At 37.9% G+C, this 17,307-nt stretch overlaps 1 protein-coding gene across 2 annotated transcripts in view; it reads right to left on the reverse strand.

Moving 5' to 3' along the window:
• Positions 1–17,307, reverse strand: part of LOC133657447 (inositol polyphosphate-5-phosphatase A-like) — a 441,346-nt gene that overhangs the window by 83,730 nt on the left and 340,309 nt on the right. For both annotated transcript variants that reach the window (XM_062058790.1, XM_062058791.1), the window contains exon 11: positions 14,152–14,226. In XM_062058790.1, coding sequence (XP_061914774.1) covers positions 14,152–14,226 — 75 coding nt within the window. The remainder of the gene's footprint in view (positions 1–14,151; positions 14,227–17,307) is intronic.

Genomic DNA, 17,307 nt, shown 5'->3' on the forward strand with positions numbered 1-17,307 from the left:
CGATCATTACCTTATAAAATTTGAAGTTTTGACTCATTGTCAACAAGCTAATAATAATAATAACTGCTATAGCGGCCGCAACATTAATGCTGCCACAACGATGACTCTTGCTGACCTACTGCCTTCGGTAATGGCACCATTCCCAAATTATGTCGGCTCTATTGATAACCTCACTAACAACTTTGACGATACCTTGCGCGAAATTATTGATAGTATAGCACCGCTAAAGCAAAAAAGGGCCCCTAAAAGGCGCACCCCATGGTTTACAGAAGAAATTAGAGCTCATAAATTATCATGTAGAAAACTGGAACGCAAATGGCGCGCGACTAAACTTGAGGTTTTCCATCAAGCATGGAGTGATAGTTTAATAACTTATAAACGCATGCTTACCTTAGCTAAAGCTAAATACTACTCAAATCTCATCCGCCTCAACAAAAACGATCCTAAATTTCTGTTTAGTACAGTAGCATCGCTAACCCAACAAGGGACTCCTCCCAGTAGCTCCACCCACTCGGCAGATGATTTTATGAATTTCTTTAATAAGAAAATTGAACTCATTAGAAAGGAGATTAAAGACAACGCATCCCAGCTACAACTGGGTTCTATTAACACAAATACGACTGTATATACGACGGACACTGCCCTCCAAAATAGTCTCTCTATTTTTGATGAAATAACATTAGAGGAATTATTACAGCGTGTAAGTGGGATAAAACAAACAACATGTTTACTTGACCCACTTCCTGGGAAACTTATCAAGGAACTGTTTGTATTATTAGGTCCATCAGTATTAAATATTATAAACTTATCACTTTCCTCCGGCACTGTTCCCCTAGCATTCAAAAAAACGGTTATTCATCCTCTGCTCAAAAGACCTAACCTCGATCCTGACCTCATGGTAAACTACCGACCGGTCTCCCACCTTCCGTTTATTTCCAAAATTCTCGAAAAAATTGTTGCACAGCAGCTAAATGAACACTTAGTGACTAACAATCTCTGTGAACCTTTTCAATCCGGTTTCAGGGCAAATCACTCTACGGAGACAGCCCTCGCAAAAATGACTAATGATCTATTGCTAACGATGGATTCTGATGCGTCATCTATGTTGCTGCTTCTTGATCTTAGCGCCGCTTTCGATACCGTCGATCATAATATTTTATTAGAGCGTATCAAAACACGTATTGGTATGTCAGACTTAGCCTTGTCTTGGTTTAACTCTTATCTTGCTGACAGGATGCAGTGCGTCTCCCATAACAAGGTAACGTGCGGAGTTCCCCAGGGTTCGGTTCTTGGCCCTGCACTCTTTAGTATTTACATGCTGCCGTTGGGTGACATCATACGCAAGTACGGTGTTAGCTTTCACTGTTATGCTGATGACACTCAACTCTACATGCCCCTAAAGCTGACCAACACGCCGGATTGTAGTCAGCTGGAGGCGTGTCTTAATGAAATTAAACAATGGATGTCCGCTAACTTTTTGCAACTCAACGCTAAGAAAACGGAAATGCTGATTATCGGTCCTGCTAGACACCAACATCTATTTAATAATACCACCTTAACATTTGACAACCAAACAATTACACAAGGCGACTCGGTAAAGAATCTGGGTATTATCTTCGACCCAACTCTCTCGTTTGAGTCACACATTAAGAGTGTTACTAAAACGGCCTTCTTTCATCTCCGTAATATCGCTAAAATTCGTTCCATCTTGTCCACTAGCGACGCTGAGATCATTATTCATGCGTTCGTTATGTCTCGTCTCGATTACTGTAACGTATTATTTTCGGGTCTCCCTATGTCTAGCATTAAAAGATTACAGTTGGTACAAAATGCGGCTGCAAGGCTTTTGACAAAAACAAGAAAGTTTGATCATATTACGCCTATACTGGCTCACCTGCACTGGCTTCCTGTGCATTTAAGATGCGACTTTAAGGTTTTACTACTTACGTATAAAATACTACACGGTTTAGCTCCAGCCTATCTCGCCGATTGTATTGTACCATATGTCCCGACAAGAAATCTGCGTTCAAAGAACTCCGGCTTATTAGTGATTCCCAGAGCCAAAAAAAAGTCTGCGGGCTATAGAGCGTTTTCTATTCGGGCTCCAGTACTCTGGAATGCCCTCCCGGTAACAGTTAGAGATGCTACCTCAGTAGAAGCATTTAAGTCCCATCTTAAAACTCATTTGTATAATCTAGCCTTTAAATAGACCCCCCTTTTTTAGACCAGTTGATCTGCCGTTTCTTTTCTTCTCTCCTCTTCTCCCCTGTCCCTTGCGAGGGGGAGTTGCATAGGTCCGGTGGCCATGGATGAAGTGCTGGCTGTCCAGAGTCGGGACCCCGGGTGGACCACTAGCCTGTGCATCGGTTGGGGACATCTCTGCGCTGCTGACCCGTTTCCGCTCGGGATGGTTTCCTGTTGGCCCCGCTGTGGACTGGACTCCCGCTGATGTGTTGGATCCACTGTGGACTGGACTTTCACAATGTTATGTCAGACCCACTCGACATCCATTGCTTTCGGTCTCCCCTAGAGGGGTGGGGGGGGGTTACCCACATATGCGGTCCTCTCCAAGGTTTCTCATAGTCATTCACCGACGTCCCACTGGGGTGAGTTTTTCCTTGCCCGTATGTGGGCTCTGTACCGAGGATGTCGTTGTGGCTTGTACAGCCCTTTGAGACACTTGTGATTTAGGGCTATATAAATAAACATTGATTGATGATTGACTGTAAACACACATAGTGTCAACCGTGTGGCACTTCTTCACTGATTAAGAAGTGCTTATTGCACCAAATGTTTTGCAAACATTCGGTGAAGAGAGAAACAAACATTAACCTTCAACACATCAAACCTTAGCAGCCACCTAAAATGTCAGCATTGCTACGACGGTGTTTTGTTACTATGACGCCTGATGCTAAAGAAGCTGTCCCAAAGCCAGGTGTGCACAAACTACAGTTGAATCAAAAGTTTAAACATAATACCGTGGTACCTCAACTCAACAGTGTTTTGAGATAAGAGCCGTCTCCGAGCTAATTGTTATGCTTTAAATTGCAAACAAAAATGTGAGCTACAAGCATCCCCACCATTACCGTAGTTGGTGTAGCACATGTCACGTCTGGCCTTCCATACGAGCAATATCTTATAGGTAGAGAGCCACATAACTTTGTTTTCCAACCATGGGAAGGACATCATTGAGTGTGAAGGACAGTGCTGACATGAAGAAGCAGATGTTATTTATTGACTTAAATAAAAATAATCTGAAATATGACAGAGCGTGTCGCCAACTTGCTGGAACAATTTGAGCATATCACTACTAGTCTGGACCATACTGAACGGCCACAGCCAAGAATGTTAAGACAATATCAAAACGATGAACATTTATCAATGAAAAAATTGAAAAGTTGCTAAAGGGGTGCTTTTTTAAAAAAAAACATTTATTTATTGGATTTTTGACATATACAGCCCAGAATTACATATAAACACACGTCAAATGTTTTTGTTTCCCCTCTCTCAAACAAGTAACTTACACATATTATATATATAAAAAACAAAAACATAAACACAGGCAAATATTGCCATGAAGCTATGGACAACTGCACTCCTGAGCGTCCCCAAAACGATGCAGCAATACACAAAAGCAGACAAAAGGCTCATCAATTATCTACCTTTCAGTCACTTTTCAATCAGGGTTAAATTTGAGATCAGTCTCTTTTACATATTTTAGGAAACCACCTCATACTTCCCGAAACTTCACAGAACAAGCAATAAATGTCAGCCTAATTTTGATCCAATTTAGGGGAAAATAGAATATCTCTAATCCAGCTGGTGTGGCTGGGAGGCACCACAGCTTTCAAATTCGAGCCAACAAAGTAGCAAATGCTACCAAGTTCTTTTTGGATTTGCTAAGAGAAGATGACAGAGGGGCCCCCCCAAATAGTCGGCTTAGAGGATTCAGTTCAAAACTTTTCGGCAATTACCAAAGACAAAGTGTTAAAAATCCAATCCAATCCAGTCCAATAACAGCACAGAGATGGACCAGGCCAAAACTGTTGACACCGATCACATAATACCCATATTTCAACATACATCTTAGCCAGCCGGACCTAAGTATAATAAATACAATGTATTAGCTTGCATTGAGTAAGGCTGTGTCTAGCACAAATATAAGACTTATGAACTCTACTTAAAATCTCTGTCCAGTTCTCCTAAGACAGGGCGATATGGCAAAAAATAAATAAATCACAATAAATGTTTTCATATCATCCGATCTCGATTAATACCACAATTGTTTTATTTTTTTAAAAATTAAAGTCGGATTGTCCCGTGCAGGATTATAGCGAGTATTGTTGCATTCCTACTGTTTACTGCTGCAATATCTTGTAACAGACATTTCCACCATGTTTGATAGCGGTGATATATGCTAACAGCTGACAACTGTTATTTTGTCCATATGTGTAATTGTTTTTACTAGAGGTGCAATGGCACAGGTAACCCATGCTACAGTCCGTACCTCGATTTTAGGGCCACGGTTTTGCTTCTTTTTAGGTACATTTTGTGTGAATGAAGACAACTTTTTTTCCTCTCAAAGTTCTTTTGTTATTGTGCTTGTCATCAAAAAGTGCATTCTGCAGTAAACAAAGTATAATTGGTGTAGTGAATACTACAAGACTTTAACTTCAAGTTACCATTTACTAAACAACATTTTCAAATGGTAAATTATTATTTGTATTCTTTGAGTATTTGTATACATCAGTGCTTCTCACCAGTGCTTTGGCAAACGGCAAGCACTGACCCAGATTGTGGAGGTTTTTTTTTAAACTCAAATACTGTAGCATAAAATAAATTCAATTACATTAAAGTGCAGTTTGAATTTGAGATACTGTAAAATAATGTGTACCAATACATAAAACAAGTTTATTATTAAATCAGGAACAAAATGTTTTCTTATCCACAAACTCCAAAATGATTTGAACACAAAGTGTCTGCAGAGTTTTGACTACATGTTGTATCAGAGGAGTTAAATATTTGCAGACACATTAACAAAAAGTCTGACTGAAAAATATTTAGACATAAAAATGCCTTTTTCTGATTAAACCAGTGGGTGTGTTTATTCTCCCAGTTGAGACTAATAAAGACTTGTGTGAGTGCCTGCAAGTCCTCATTCAGGGAAGGATTACTGGTGTGCTGCATCAGATAGTGAAACTAAAGCCAGTCACTGCTCCTTCTCAATGTTGTCTTTCAACTTCTATGCTAGTGTTAGTCATATTTCTTTATGTTGTTCTTCTGGGCTGCACTTCCAGCTGTGTAAGGGGACGAGGCACAACACGATTGAACATTCATTACGTCGTGACTAGACACACTTTCACACAAACATAAACAAATACACACACATTCATAGACACACACAGGATCACGGTTAATAAAGGAGGATTGTTCTGTGCAGGATTTTACCGAGCATTGATGCTTCCCTACTGTTTACTACGGTGGTAAATTCTAACAGACAGTTCCGCCATGTTTGATCGAGGAAATATTCTAAATGCTGATCACCGCGATTGAACTCAAATTAATCGCGATCGACGATCACGATCATATAATAGCCCAGCCATAAGCTCTCCTCAGATAGGGTCACGCCTAAGTCACCCTCCTAGAGAGACCTACCGTATTTTTCGGAGTATAAGTCGCTCCTGAGTAGGGATGATGTTTGATAAGAAATTATCGAGTTCGAGCCTATTATCGAATCCTCTTATCGAACCGATTCCTTATCGATTCTCTTATCAAGTCCAGATAGGTTGTTGTATATGGAAAAAAACACACAATATTTGATTTAACAAAAGCTGACTTTTATTATATAAGAAAAAAATTTAATCTAATAAATAAATAAATATTGACTGTTACCCCCCTAAAAAAATAAAATAAATAAATATTGACTGTTGTTACCCAAAGTATATTAAGTGGGATTTTTCAGAAAAACAAATATATACAGTAACACAAAAACAACCTGTCTCTGTGATCACTATAGGTGTATAAATAATAATAGTGTTAAATAAAATCAGTCCCTTGGGCACAAAACTCAAAATAATACAGCTCTCCAAAAAGTGCACTTCTGCTGCTATTTGACATAACTGTTTGTTATGATGCTTTGACATTTTTGCACTTTATTTCTTTATTGAAAGAAAATTCTATGAAGAGAAAAGTTGTTTGCAAATGTGGTTACAGTGCTAAAAAATGAAAAGTTAAAGCTAAAAAAAGAAATACACTTTATTGAGTTAACATTATTTCTTTATAGGGTAGATGGATAGATGTGATGTTATGAGCTAGGGAATATAACAACTACACTACCCAGCATGCAACGGGAGTGACGAGCATGCGCGGTAGCCCCGAAAAGTGTTGTTGCATGTCACCACCCGGCAGCTAAGAATGAGGTTATGAGCACGCTGTGAAAGTAAACGTCAAGAACTCAGCCAACACGCCTCGTCTGCATTATTTATAATTAGACAGACAACACATATACAGTGTGATTTTGTTTTGTTTACAAGGAAAGAAAAACAAAAGTTAAAAAAGGGAGATGTGTTGTATATATATGTATGTGCTGCGGTTGCTTTAAGAACGTTGCGACAGCTGCCGTAAAGGAGGTGTGTTGCTAGCCTGGTTGCTATGTTCCGGTTGGTTGTAAAAGTGTTCGTCTTTGTACCCTGCTCAAATCTCTCAGTAAAGTTATTCATTGGATTATACCTTTTGTTTTGAACTTTATTACACCTTGGAGCGCTTTTTCTGGTCCATTGTTTTTCCTGCTTTCGCTATCTGCGCCTAATGACTGAGCTACGTGACGTAATTTCTTGTGATGTCTCAAGGGGCATTTCTGTTCGGGACGGGATTCGTTCCCAGCGATTCGAATAAAGAACCAACTCTTTTTCTTTACTATAGTTGTCTCGATAACGGGTACCGGTTCTCAAAAAGGGATTCGAGTCCGAGGACTCGGTTCTTTTCTTATCGAACAACCGGGAAAACCGGTTTCGAGTATCATCCCTGCTCCTGAGTATATGACGCACCGGCTGAAAATGCATAATAAAGAAGGAAAAAAAACATATATAAGTCGCACCGGAGTATAAGTCGCATTTTTTGGGGAAATGTATTTGATAAAATCCAACACCAAGAATAGACATTTGAAAGGTAATTTAAAATAAATAAAGAATAGTGAACAACAGGCTGAATAAGTGTACGTTATATGACGCATAAATAACCAACTGAGAACGTGCCTGGTATGTTAACGTAACATATTATGGCAAGAGTCATTCAAATAACTATAACATATAGAACATGCTATTCGTTTACCAAACAATCTGTCACTCCTAATCGCTAAATCCGATGAAATCTTATACGTCTAGTCTCTTACGTGAATGAGCTAAATAATATTATTTGATATTTAACGGTAATGTGTTAATAATTTCACACATAAGTCGCTCCTGAGTATAAGTCGCACCCCCGGCCAAACTATGAAAAAAACTGCAACTTATAGTCCGAAAAATACGGTAATTGAATTTAGAGACTCAGGGCGTAAATGAAAAAAAATATTGTAAATACTACTGATGGGGTGTTTGACGGAGAAGCAACTGAAAGGAAAAACTGTAAAAGTCCACTCTCCTAGGTAAATGCTGTACATTATTATTACATTATTTCATAAAACTACTGGAGTTTTTTAGTAGTAGATTACATTGTATTGATTTTGAAACAATATGTATTATCTAAAAGTAAGTATTTGTTTTTAAAAGGCATAACACTTTATATTGTGCTGTTTGGGGAGGGGGGTGGGGGCAAGCACCAATTAAATTGAGAGACGTTGATTTGAGAAATAAGGGTTTTGAGTTGAGAGCTGTCACAGAACAAATTAAGCTCGTAAATTGAGATACGGTATGCAGTTGATGAATAAATTATTGGTTATTGGTACCGGTCTTGAAAGTAGGAAGATATCTGTATTAGAGATGTCCGATAATGGCTTTTTTGCCGATATCCGTTATTCCGATATTGTCCAACTCTTAATTACCGATTCCGATATCAACCGATACCGATATATACAGTCGTGGAATTAACACATTATTATGCATAATTTTGTTGTGATGCCCCGCTGGATGCATTAAACAATGTAAAAAGGTTCAACTCAAGTTATGGAAAACAATGCCAACATGGCACTGCCATATATATTATTGAAGTCACGAAGTGCATAATTTTTTTTAACATGCCTCAAAACAGCAGCTTGGAATTTGGGACATGCTCTCCCTGAGAGAGCATGAGGAGGTTGAGGTGGTCGGGGTTGGGGGGCGGGGGGATCGGGGGCAGGGGGTAGCGAGGTGTGTATATTGTAGTGTCCCGGAAGAGTTAGTGCTGCAAGGGGTTCTGGGTATTTGTTCTGTTGTGTTTATGTTGTGTTACGGTGCGGATGTTCTCCCGAAATGTGTTTGTCATTCTTGTTTGGTGTGGGTTCACAGTGTGGCGCATAATTGTAACAGTGTTAAAGTTGTTTATATGGTCACCCTCAGTGTGACCTGTATGGCTGTTGACCAAGTATGCATTGCATTCACTTGTGTATGTGAAAAGCCGTAGATATTGTGTGATTAGGCCGGAACACAAAGGCAGTGCCTTTAAGGCACGCCCCCAATATTGTTGTCTGGGTGGAAATCGGGAGAAATTCGGGAGAATGGTTGCCCCGGGAGATTTTCGGGAGGGGCACTGAAATTCGGGAGTCTCCCGGGAAAATCGGGAGGGTTGGCGAGTATGAGTGGGAGACGCAACTGCTCTGTACTTTTCCCTACGTCCGTGTACCACTCCGTACAGCGTTTTAAAAAGTCATAAATTTTACTTTTTGAAACCGATACTGATACCGATAATTTCCGATATTACATTTTAAAGCATTTATCTGCCAATAATATCGGCAGTCCGATATTATCGGACATCTCTAATCTCTAATCTGTTTGGAGAGAAAATACAGTACTGCAAATCCATACTTTAAATCAAAATGAATATCATTATAAAATAAATTAGGCGTATTGTCCATGCATGGAAGCTACATGACAAACATACAAGGACAAAACCCAGAAATCATTCATTTCAATCCGATGGTCAGCTTCTGTGTTGCTACTTGAGAATTCTGACAGGAAGAATATGGGGAGCGGCATTATTTGATCTTTTTTTTTTTTAAATGTGCCTTTCATGTCGAAGGAATCTCCGGGCTTCAGAGTAATGGTGCGGGCAATGCTGCCAGCATTGAAAAAATGAGGCAGGTCAGACAGCGAGGTTCATCACTTACTAGAGCTCGCACATGCCGCCTCCTATCTCCGTCCCCCATCTGCCGACACCACGCTGATAAAGTTACAATAAAGAGATACTGAAACAGAATCAATGTGAGCGGAAGAGGGGGACGGCCCTGTGGGTGTGTGGCTGTGGTACAAGGAGGATCTATGTGGAGACTTGCACATACATGAGAAGCATGCACACGCACACGCACACGCACACACACACTTCCATCTCTCCACTGGAGCAGAGCCCTGCCGTGCCCCTCGACACCACAAGCGCCCGGAAAATTTAATCTTCCCAAATACTCATCAGGGCTTTCCATCGTCCCACCGTGACAGCGCCGGGGATAATTAATTATACAATTTCGATGGGAATATCGACTAAACAAACCTATTAATCATAGCAAAAGTCAATAGGCATGGACACATTCAATCATGTCCCAGCCAATGATTACTCCTCTCAAAATACAATAATTATTTTCAAGAGCTGCCTCGAATTAAATTTCTGTCAAGCTGGTACAAGTCTTGCAGTTGATGAAGGGTGCAATGATTTTTTTTTTTTTTTTTTACCCTTTCCAAGTCGTGGCGCGCAAGGAGGGATATTTATCCATTTAGAAAGGTAGTTTGTTTTATAAGGATCATTACATGGCGTGTTTGACTAGACCATGACCATCAGATTATCTCTAAAGCCCCCATTATGTCATCTGTCTTGTCTGACTGGACAAAGAGGAGGAGGAGGGAAGAAGAAGATGTGAGGAATAGCAGCAAGCACCAACAGTTACCCGGTATAAGTAATGCTTGCACATTTATACTTAATACATTCTACTGTTTCTCCATACTGTAGTGTACAATATGCATATTTCACCCTTCATTTTCCTGTTTTTTAAAGATGAAATTACTACCGGTACATAGTGGGTAACATACAGAACACTCAATGGCCACTAAGGTAACTCATTTACCAATTTTACTTTTCAAATATAATTTCAGCCCCATTTCCACAAAACAGTTGGTTTAGTAAAATATGATATTTTTTGTCTTTTCATTGTTAAATGTTCTAAAAAGTACCAAAGTAACCAATCTATGCTTTAACACACCAACATCATGAAAAAGTGTTGCATTTTGATTAGTGCTGTCAAATGATTACTTTTTAATCAGATTAATCACACATTTTATTTTGGATTACTCATTAATCATGGGTAATTATTTGCTTACATAATTTTAAAAAACTTAGAAAAAGACCCTGATATTTGGACAAACATAAATTGTTATTGTCAGAATGCCATACAGAAACATGTTTTAATGTTTTACATACAAACCCCTTTATTTATTACAAACACCATTTCCATATAAGTTGGGAAATTGTGTTAGATGTAAATATAAACGGAATACAATGATTTGCAAATCCTTTTCAACCCATATTCAATTGAATGCACTACAAAGACAAGATATTTGATGTTCAAACTCATAAACTTTATTTTTTTTTTGCAAATAATAATTAACTTAGAATTTAATGGCTGCAACACGTGCCAAAGTAGTTGGGAAAGGGCATGTTCACCACTGTGTTACATCACCTTTTCTTTTAACAACACTCAATAAACGATTGGGAACTGAGGAAACTAATTGTTGAAGCTTTGAAAGTGGAATTCTTTCCCATTCTTGTTTTATGTAGAGCTTCAGTCGTTCAACAGTCCGGGGTCTCCGCTGTTGTATTTTACGCTTCATAATGCGCCACACATTTTCGATGGGAGACAGGTCTGGACTACAGGCGGACCAGGAATGTACCCGCACTCTTTTTTTACAAAGCCACGCTGTTGAAACACAAGCTGAATGTGGCTTGGCATTGTCTTGCTGAAATAAGCAGGGGCGTCCATGAAAAAGATGGCGCTTAGATGGCAGCATATGTTGTTCCAAAACCTGTATGTACCTTTCAGCGTTAATGGTGCCTTCACAGATGTGTAAGTTACCCATGCCTTGGGCACTAATACACCCCCATACCATCACAGATGCTGGCTTGTGAACTTTGCGTCGATAACAGTCTGGATGGTTCACTTCCCCTTTGGTCCGGATGACATGATGTCAAATATTTCCAAAAAAAATTTGAAATGTGGACTCGTCAGACCACAGAACACTTTTCCACTTTGCATGAGTCCATCTTAGATGATCTCGGGCCCACAGAAGCCGGCGGCATTTCTGGATGTTGTTGATAAATGGCTTTCGCTTTGCATAGTAGAGCTTTAACTTGCACTTACAGATGTAGCGACAAATTGTATTTAGTGGCAGTGGTTTTCTGAAGTGTTCCTGAACCCATGTGTTGATATCCTTTAGAGATTGATGTCGGTTTTTGATACAGTGCCGCCTGAGGGATCGAAGGTCACGGTCATTCAATGTTGGTTTCCGGCCATGCCGCTTACGTGGAGTGATTTCTCCAGATTTTCTAAACCTTTTGATGATATTATGGACCGTGGATGTTGACATCCCTAAATTTCTTGCAATTGCACTCTGAGAAACTTTGTTCTTAAACTGTTTGACAATTTGCTCACGCAGTTGTGGACAAAGGGGTGTACCTCGCCCCATCCTTTCTTGTGAAAGACTGAGCATTTTTTGGGAAGCTGTTTTTATACCCAATCATGGCACCCACTTGTTCCCAATTAGCCTGCACACCTGTGGGATGTTCCAAATAAGTGTTTGATGAGCATTCCTCAACTTTATCAGTATTTATTGCCACCTTTCCCAACTTCTTTGTCACATGTTGCTGGCATCAAATTCTAAAGTTAATTATTATTTGCACAAAAAAAATATGTTTATCAGTTTGAACATCAAATATGTTGTCTTTGTAGCATATTCAACTGAATATGGGTTGAAAATGATTTGCAAATCATTGTATTCCGTTTATATTTACATCTAACACAATTTCCCAACTCATATGGAAACGGGGTTTGTAAATCACCATTATTGAAATTCAACGATTTGGTGCATTTGTAAACAGCTAAAATGTATGTATAAAGCAAACTATAACCTGCTACTCAAGAATGTACAACAATTCTTCTCAACAAAAGAGGATAAATATAAACTTAGAGGAAAATCTAATTTAAAACATTTGTATGCTCGTACAACACTTAAAACTGTTAGTATATCAGTATGTGGAATTAAATTATGGAATGTATTAACCAAAGGAATCAAACAAAGCACCAATATGATTCAGTTTAAGAGACTGTTCAAACTACAAGTGTTCACAAAGTACCCAGAACAAGAATTATGATGAACATCTTGAACCCTTTTTTTTCCCTTTTTTTTAATTGAGACAAAGATTATTTATGTATTTAATATTTATTTGCTTACTATGGTATATTATTTATGTATTATTTATTTGTTGACTGTTGGGATACAATTGCTATGGTATGAAAAGGGGTAGGATTAAATAAGATCTACTTCTTCCTACTCCTTTTCGGACGTGCTGTAATGAAACAACTGTATATGTGTGATACATTACATTGTATCGTATGCATGTTCGAAATAAACTGAAACTGAGCTCGTGGGTGCGTCTTATTTTTTTTTCAAGACTTGATAACAGTTTAACTTAAGTCCTATCGGAGTAAATCAGTCGGAGTCTCCTCACTCATCTTTGCCGTGACCTGATCGCCGAATTTACAACAACCCACACCGTCTTATAACCATCCGCAGTCAAAGTAAAGGAGGATATGAAGCCAAAATAAACTGCGTGAATAAACTTTATATGTCCATAACTAATACAATATTTTTGGGGATAAATCACCTGAGTTAACTCATTATTGAAACGGTATGTACAGTATTTTTCAGACCATAGGACACACCGGATCATAAGGCGCACTGCCAATGAGCGGGTCTATTCAGGTCTATTTTCATACAAAAGGCACACCGGATTATAAAGTGCATTAAAACACTACCTTGTGGCCTAAATAACATGTAATGGTGGTTTTTGGTCAACATGTTGCATAGATTATGTTTTACAGATCATCTTCAAGCCACTTTCTTGTGTGAGGTAAGCAAGCATACATGGGAAACGTGGTCTATCTCACTCTCAGTAAAAATGAATTAATACACTTTGCCTGACAACATTCAAAATTGCACATTTTCTGCATGCATAACCAATAATACAAATTAAAAAAATACATTTTGCAGTAAATAGCAGCATTAGTTTAGGATTCAAGTTAATATGGTGACAATGAAATCAGGAAGCAATAATACATTGGAGGCCGACACCACAGTTGACATACTTCACACAAGAGTCATAATTTCTCCGTAATTGCCGGGCCGAAGCTAGTAAGAATTTTGGCAAAATGTGGGAAATAAGTAGATTTTGGTCCTTGTGTATTTTCTGACGTACATTTCGGGGACATGTTGGAGAGCAGCTGGTCACTACACACTGCACGAATATAGAGATGGAGTGTATCAAAAACGGTGTGTATCAAAAACGGTGTCATCTGCAGTGGACATTTGTTTTTGGTCTTTTGACAGAGTAAAATATTTTGAAAAGGTTGAAAAGAATGTCTACTTAAGGGAAAATTGGAAGGTCTTATTACAGACAGCCATAATTGAGTTTTTTTTTTTACATCAACATCTAACAGCTATTTACATATTGTTTAAACATTTTTTATGAAAATGTGTTATTACATTTATTTCTTGAAAAGACTGATACTAAATAATAGGCTTTCTATGTACAGAAAATCAATGTGGCGTGTAGTCGATGGCAGCCATAGCTACTAGGCATTAAGGAGAGCAAGCCTACAGGTCAATACAAGAAATTAAACCTGTACTAAGTGACTTGCAATGAAAAAAATGATTGAGAGAATGAATATATAAAAGGGTAAGAGGCGTTAGGTTGACTTACCAAGGTCCCATTGTTTTCCCGGAAAACGTCTTGATTGACATAACTAAAAAGCTTCTTTTCCAGCTGAAGAACAACCTGAATCAGTGGCAAGAGAGAGACGGGACTCTGATTAATACCAATACTAATGGGATGAGCACTTAGTAATTAGAGCACTAATGAACAGTGGAGCGCAGCAGTGTTAAGCAGTTAATTCTACATGTGTCTATATTATCACATCCCACTGCACTCCTCCCGAAACCTACCTGTAATAATCACACTTATTATGCATATTGAAGAACATGCTTGGAAACATTGTCAAACAATATTGTTTCATTGAAAAATCTATAAATACTTATTAATATTATCATCATTATTAAATATGGTACTACTAATTATAATAATAATCATAATAAGCACAGTTCAGAGAGGTTCAACATATTATGTAGATTTAGACCAAACTCACACCAGTACCACATATTTGATTTAATTTAAAATATTTCATATCCATGCAAGTCCACCCAAAATGAAAATAAATAAACCAACAAAATAAATGACCAATACATTTATATTAATTGTTATTTTTATAACATGAAACTAATTAAATGTTGTACATTTGAGTTTTGATGTAATTGATGTACTGAGCAGAAACATGTTGCCCTGAAGATTTGTGGCATATTTTAGATCTGAATAGGGATGGTTATTACTTACATTTTAACCAATAGTACCAACTTGGTAATTTCAGTGCCGGTGCTTAAACGGTGCCCAAACCAGTACATGAAAAATGGAAAGCAGACATATTTTTACAGAATTTTGTGACATTCAAGATAAACATAATATGGTATTAATACTCAAATAATAGAAATACAATGCTAAGTAATACATTAAAAAATAAGGAACATCTCCACAACAAATTGTCATAATTATTTCAGCAAAACCAGCAACAATATCAAACATTGAGAATGTCCTACAAAAAAACCCAAGTTGCTTGTTTTTTAACGATGAAGCTCACAATTTCAGAGTTTTTGAATGCAACTCCCTTGGTGTAACCGTCGTTGGTGCATAATGAGAAAGTGTTGTGTTGTTGTGGCTAGCGCTGTGGGGCTAGCGATGTTGGACCATAGGGCTGCTGTTGGCGCATTATGCCCGGCAATGGAGTTTAAAAAAAGAGTCTGACTCTGTGTGCCTATTTACAAGGCGTTATATACACCAGGGGTTCTTAACCTTTTTGACCTTGAGGCTCAACTTTTCCACTGCAGAGAGGCCTGACGCCCACTCAAATATTACCACTGAATTAGAAATTTTACTCTTGATTTTAATGGTATTCAATAATTATATCTAACCTACTTGCAGTTTACAACCTTGTCAAATGATATGAAACCACGTGTTAATCATGAAGATTATTATCAAGGCTTAGGTCAGGCTAATAACAAACGTAAGTACTCAACTATACTAATATACTGCATAAAAAGGGACTCATAAATAACTGACCAAAAATAGCAAGATATTTCTGTGTAACAGAGTGAATGACTATTGTGTGACAATATTCACCGGTCTTATTATTTTATTTCTAATTTTTAACATGACACTGACAATATTTTAGCTGTAAAAAGTGTCACACAATCCGTGTGCTTGGTTAACATGTGCCTGTTGTTCAGCATTAGTGAAAAAAAATTCATAAAAATGCCATAGAAAAGGGTAAAAGCTGAACGCAATACAAATACTCAGAATATGACTGAAAGAATGCTAAAAAAATTATGACAGACCACCTCAAAATACTGAATGTAAATTTACAGCCTTTTCACTGAATAAAATAATTTACATGAAAAAAAAATAATGTGGGATTTGTAATATTATCTATGAACAATAAGACACTGAATATTAAGAATAAATGAACGTATCTCCTCTTTACTCCCCAGACAACCATCTCAAGGTTAATCTTTTACAATAAAGTAAAATGCAACAAATGTGCAAAAAACACGGCAAAACATGAACGCAAAGGACAAAAAAACACTAAACGATCCATATAATAATAATCCATATAATATCACTTTGTTGTAGAAATCTGCTTCCCTGTCCCTCCCTGACACTCACATTTCAGGCTGGCTGCCTGAAAAAAACTCTACCCAGTCTGCTTCTTGCCTCGTCTGCTTGGAGCGGCTGTGACGTAGATTACCGTAATAATCCGTACCACACTCAAAAGCGCAGATTCCAACCGTTGAAATACTCTCTTACGTTAATTTTAAAAATGCATTGCACATGGTAATGGCAGCTCCAGTTTCGATAGTAAAGGTTTAAAAAAATTATTTGGAGACGTCCGGGTTAAAAAACTTATCCGGCCGCATATGGTTCTTGGGCCGTAGTTTGCCCATGAGGTTGAAACCATAGTGATTAGATTGATATTTTTATTTCTCAAATGTTTTTGTTTTTTACAAACTCAGGAATTAAAAGCCAATAGTAATTTTAGCTCTTGTTTAGTCATGTTGCACTATTTAATGATTGTCTATCTGTGTTGGCCCTGCGATGAGGTGGCGACTTGTCCAGGTTGTACCCTGCTTTCCGCCCGAATGCAGCTGGGATAGGCTCCAGAACCCCCGTGACCCCGAGGGGGACAAGCAATACAAAATGGATGAACTGTATTATACATTTTGTATGTAAAAAAGAATAAGTATATAATACAGTAACAATATTAATTTATATTTTTACATCGCCTTCTTGTGTTTTTTTTAGATTTCAGTTGCGATCAAAAATGTAATAATTTAACAATCTTGAAAATTTTAAGTGTGAACATTGGTATGACCAATACTTCCCCTGTTACTACTTGGTATTGGATCCATACCCACATTAGTAGTATAGCCCACAACTAATGTGACATATCCAAGTGCTTATTACATTTTAACAGATGTGTAAATCGAACCATGTTATAGCAAAAAGTAATCAACTATTAACAGTAAATTAGCAAGTAGATTAATAATAGTTTTGAGAAAAGAATACAACTGGAAATGACACAATATTTTACCGCATACGTCAGCAGCTAAATCAGAGCCTTTGTAATCCGTTTTGAAATTGTTTGATTACAATTTATACGGCAAATAATATATTGTGATGTATATCATGTTTGCAAGAGGCTGCAATATATATTGCAATATATATTTTAGGCTATATCCCCCATCCCTATTC

This window comes from Entelurus aequoreus, linkage group LG09 (assembly GCF_033978785.1).
Source record: "Entelurus aequoreus isolate RoL-2023_Sb linkage group LG09, RoL_Eaeq_v1.1, whole genome shotgun sequence".
Classification (NCBI taxonomy): domain Eukaryota; kingdom Metazoa; phylum Chordata; class Actinopteri; order Syngnathiformes; family Syngnathidae; genus Entelurus; species Entelurus aequoreus.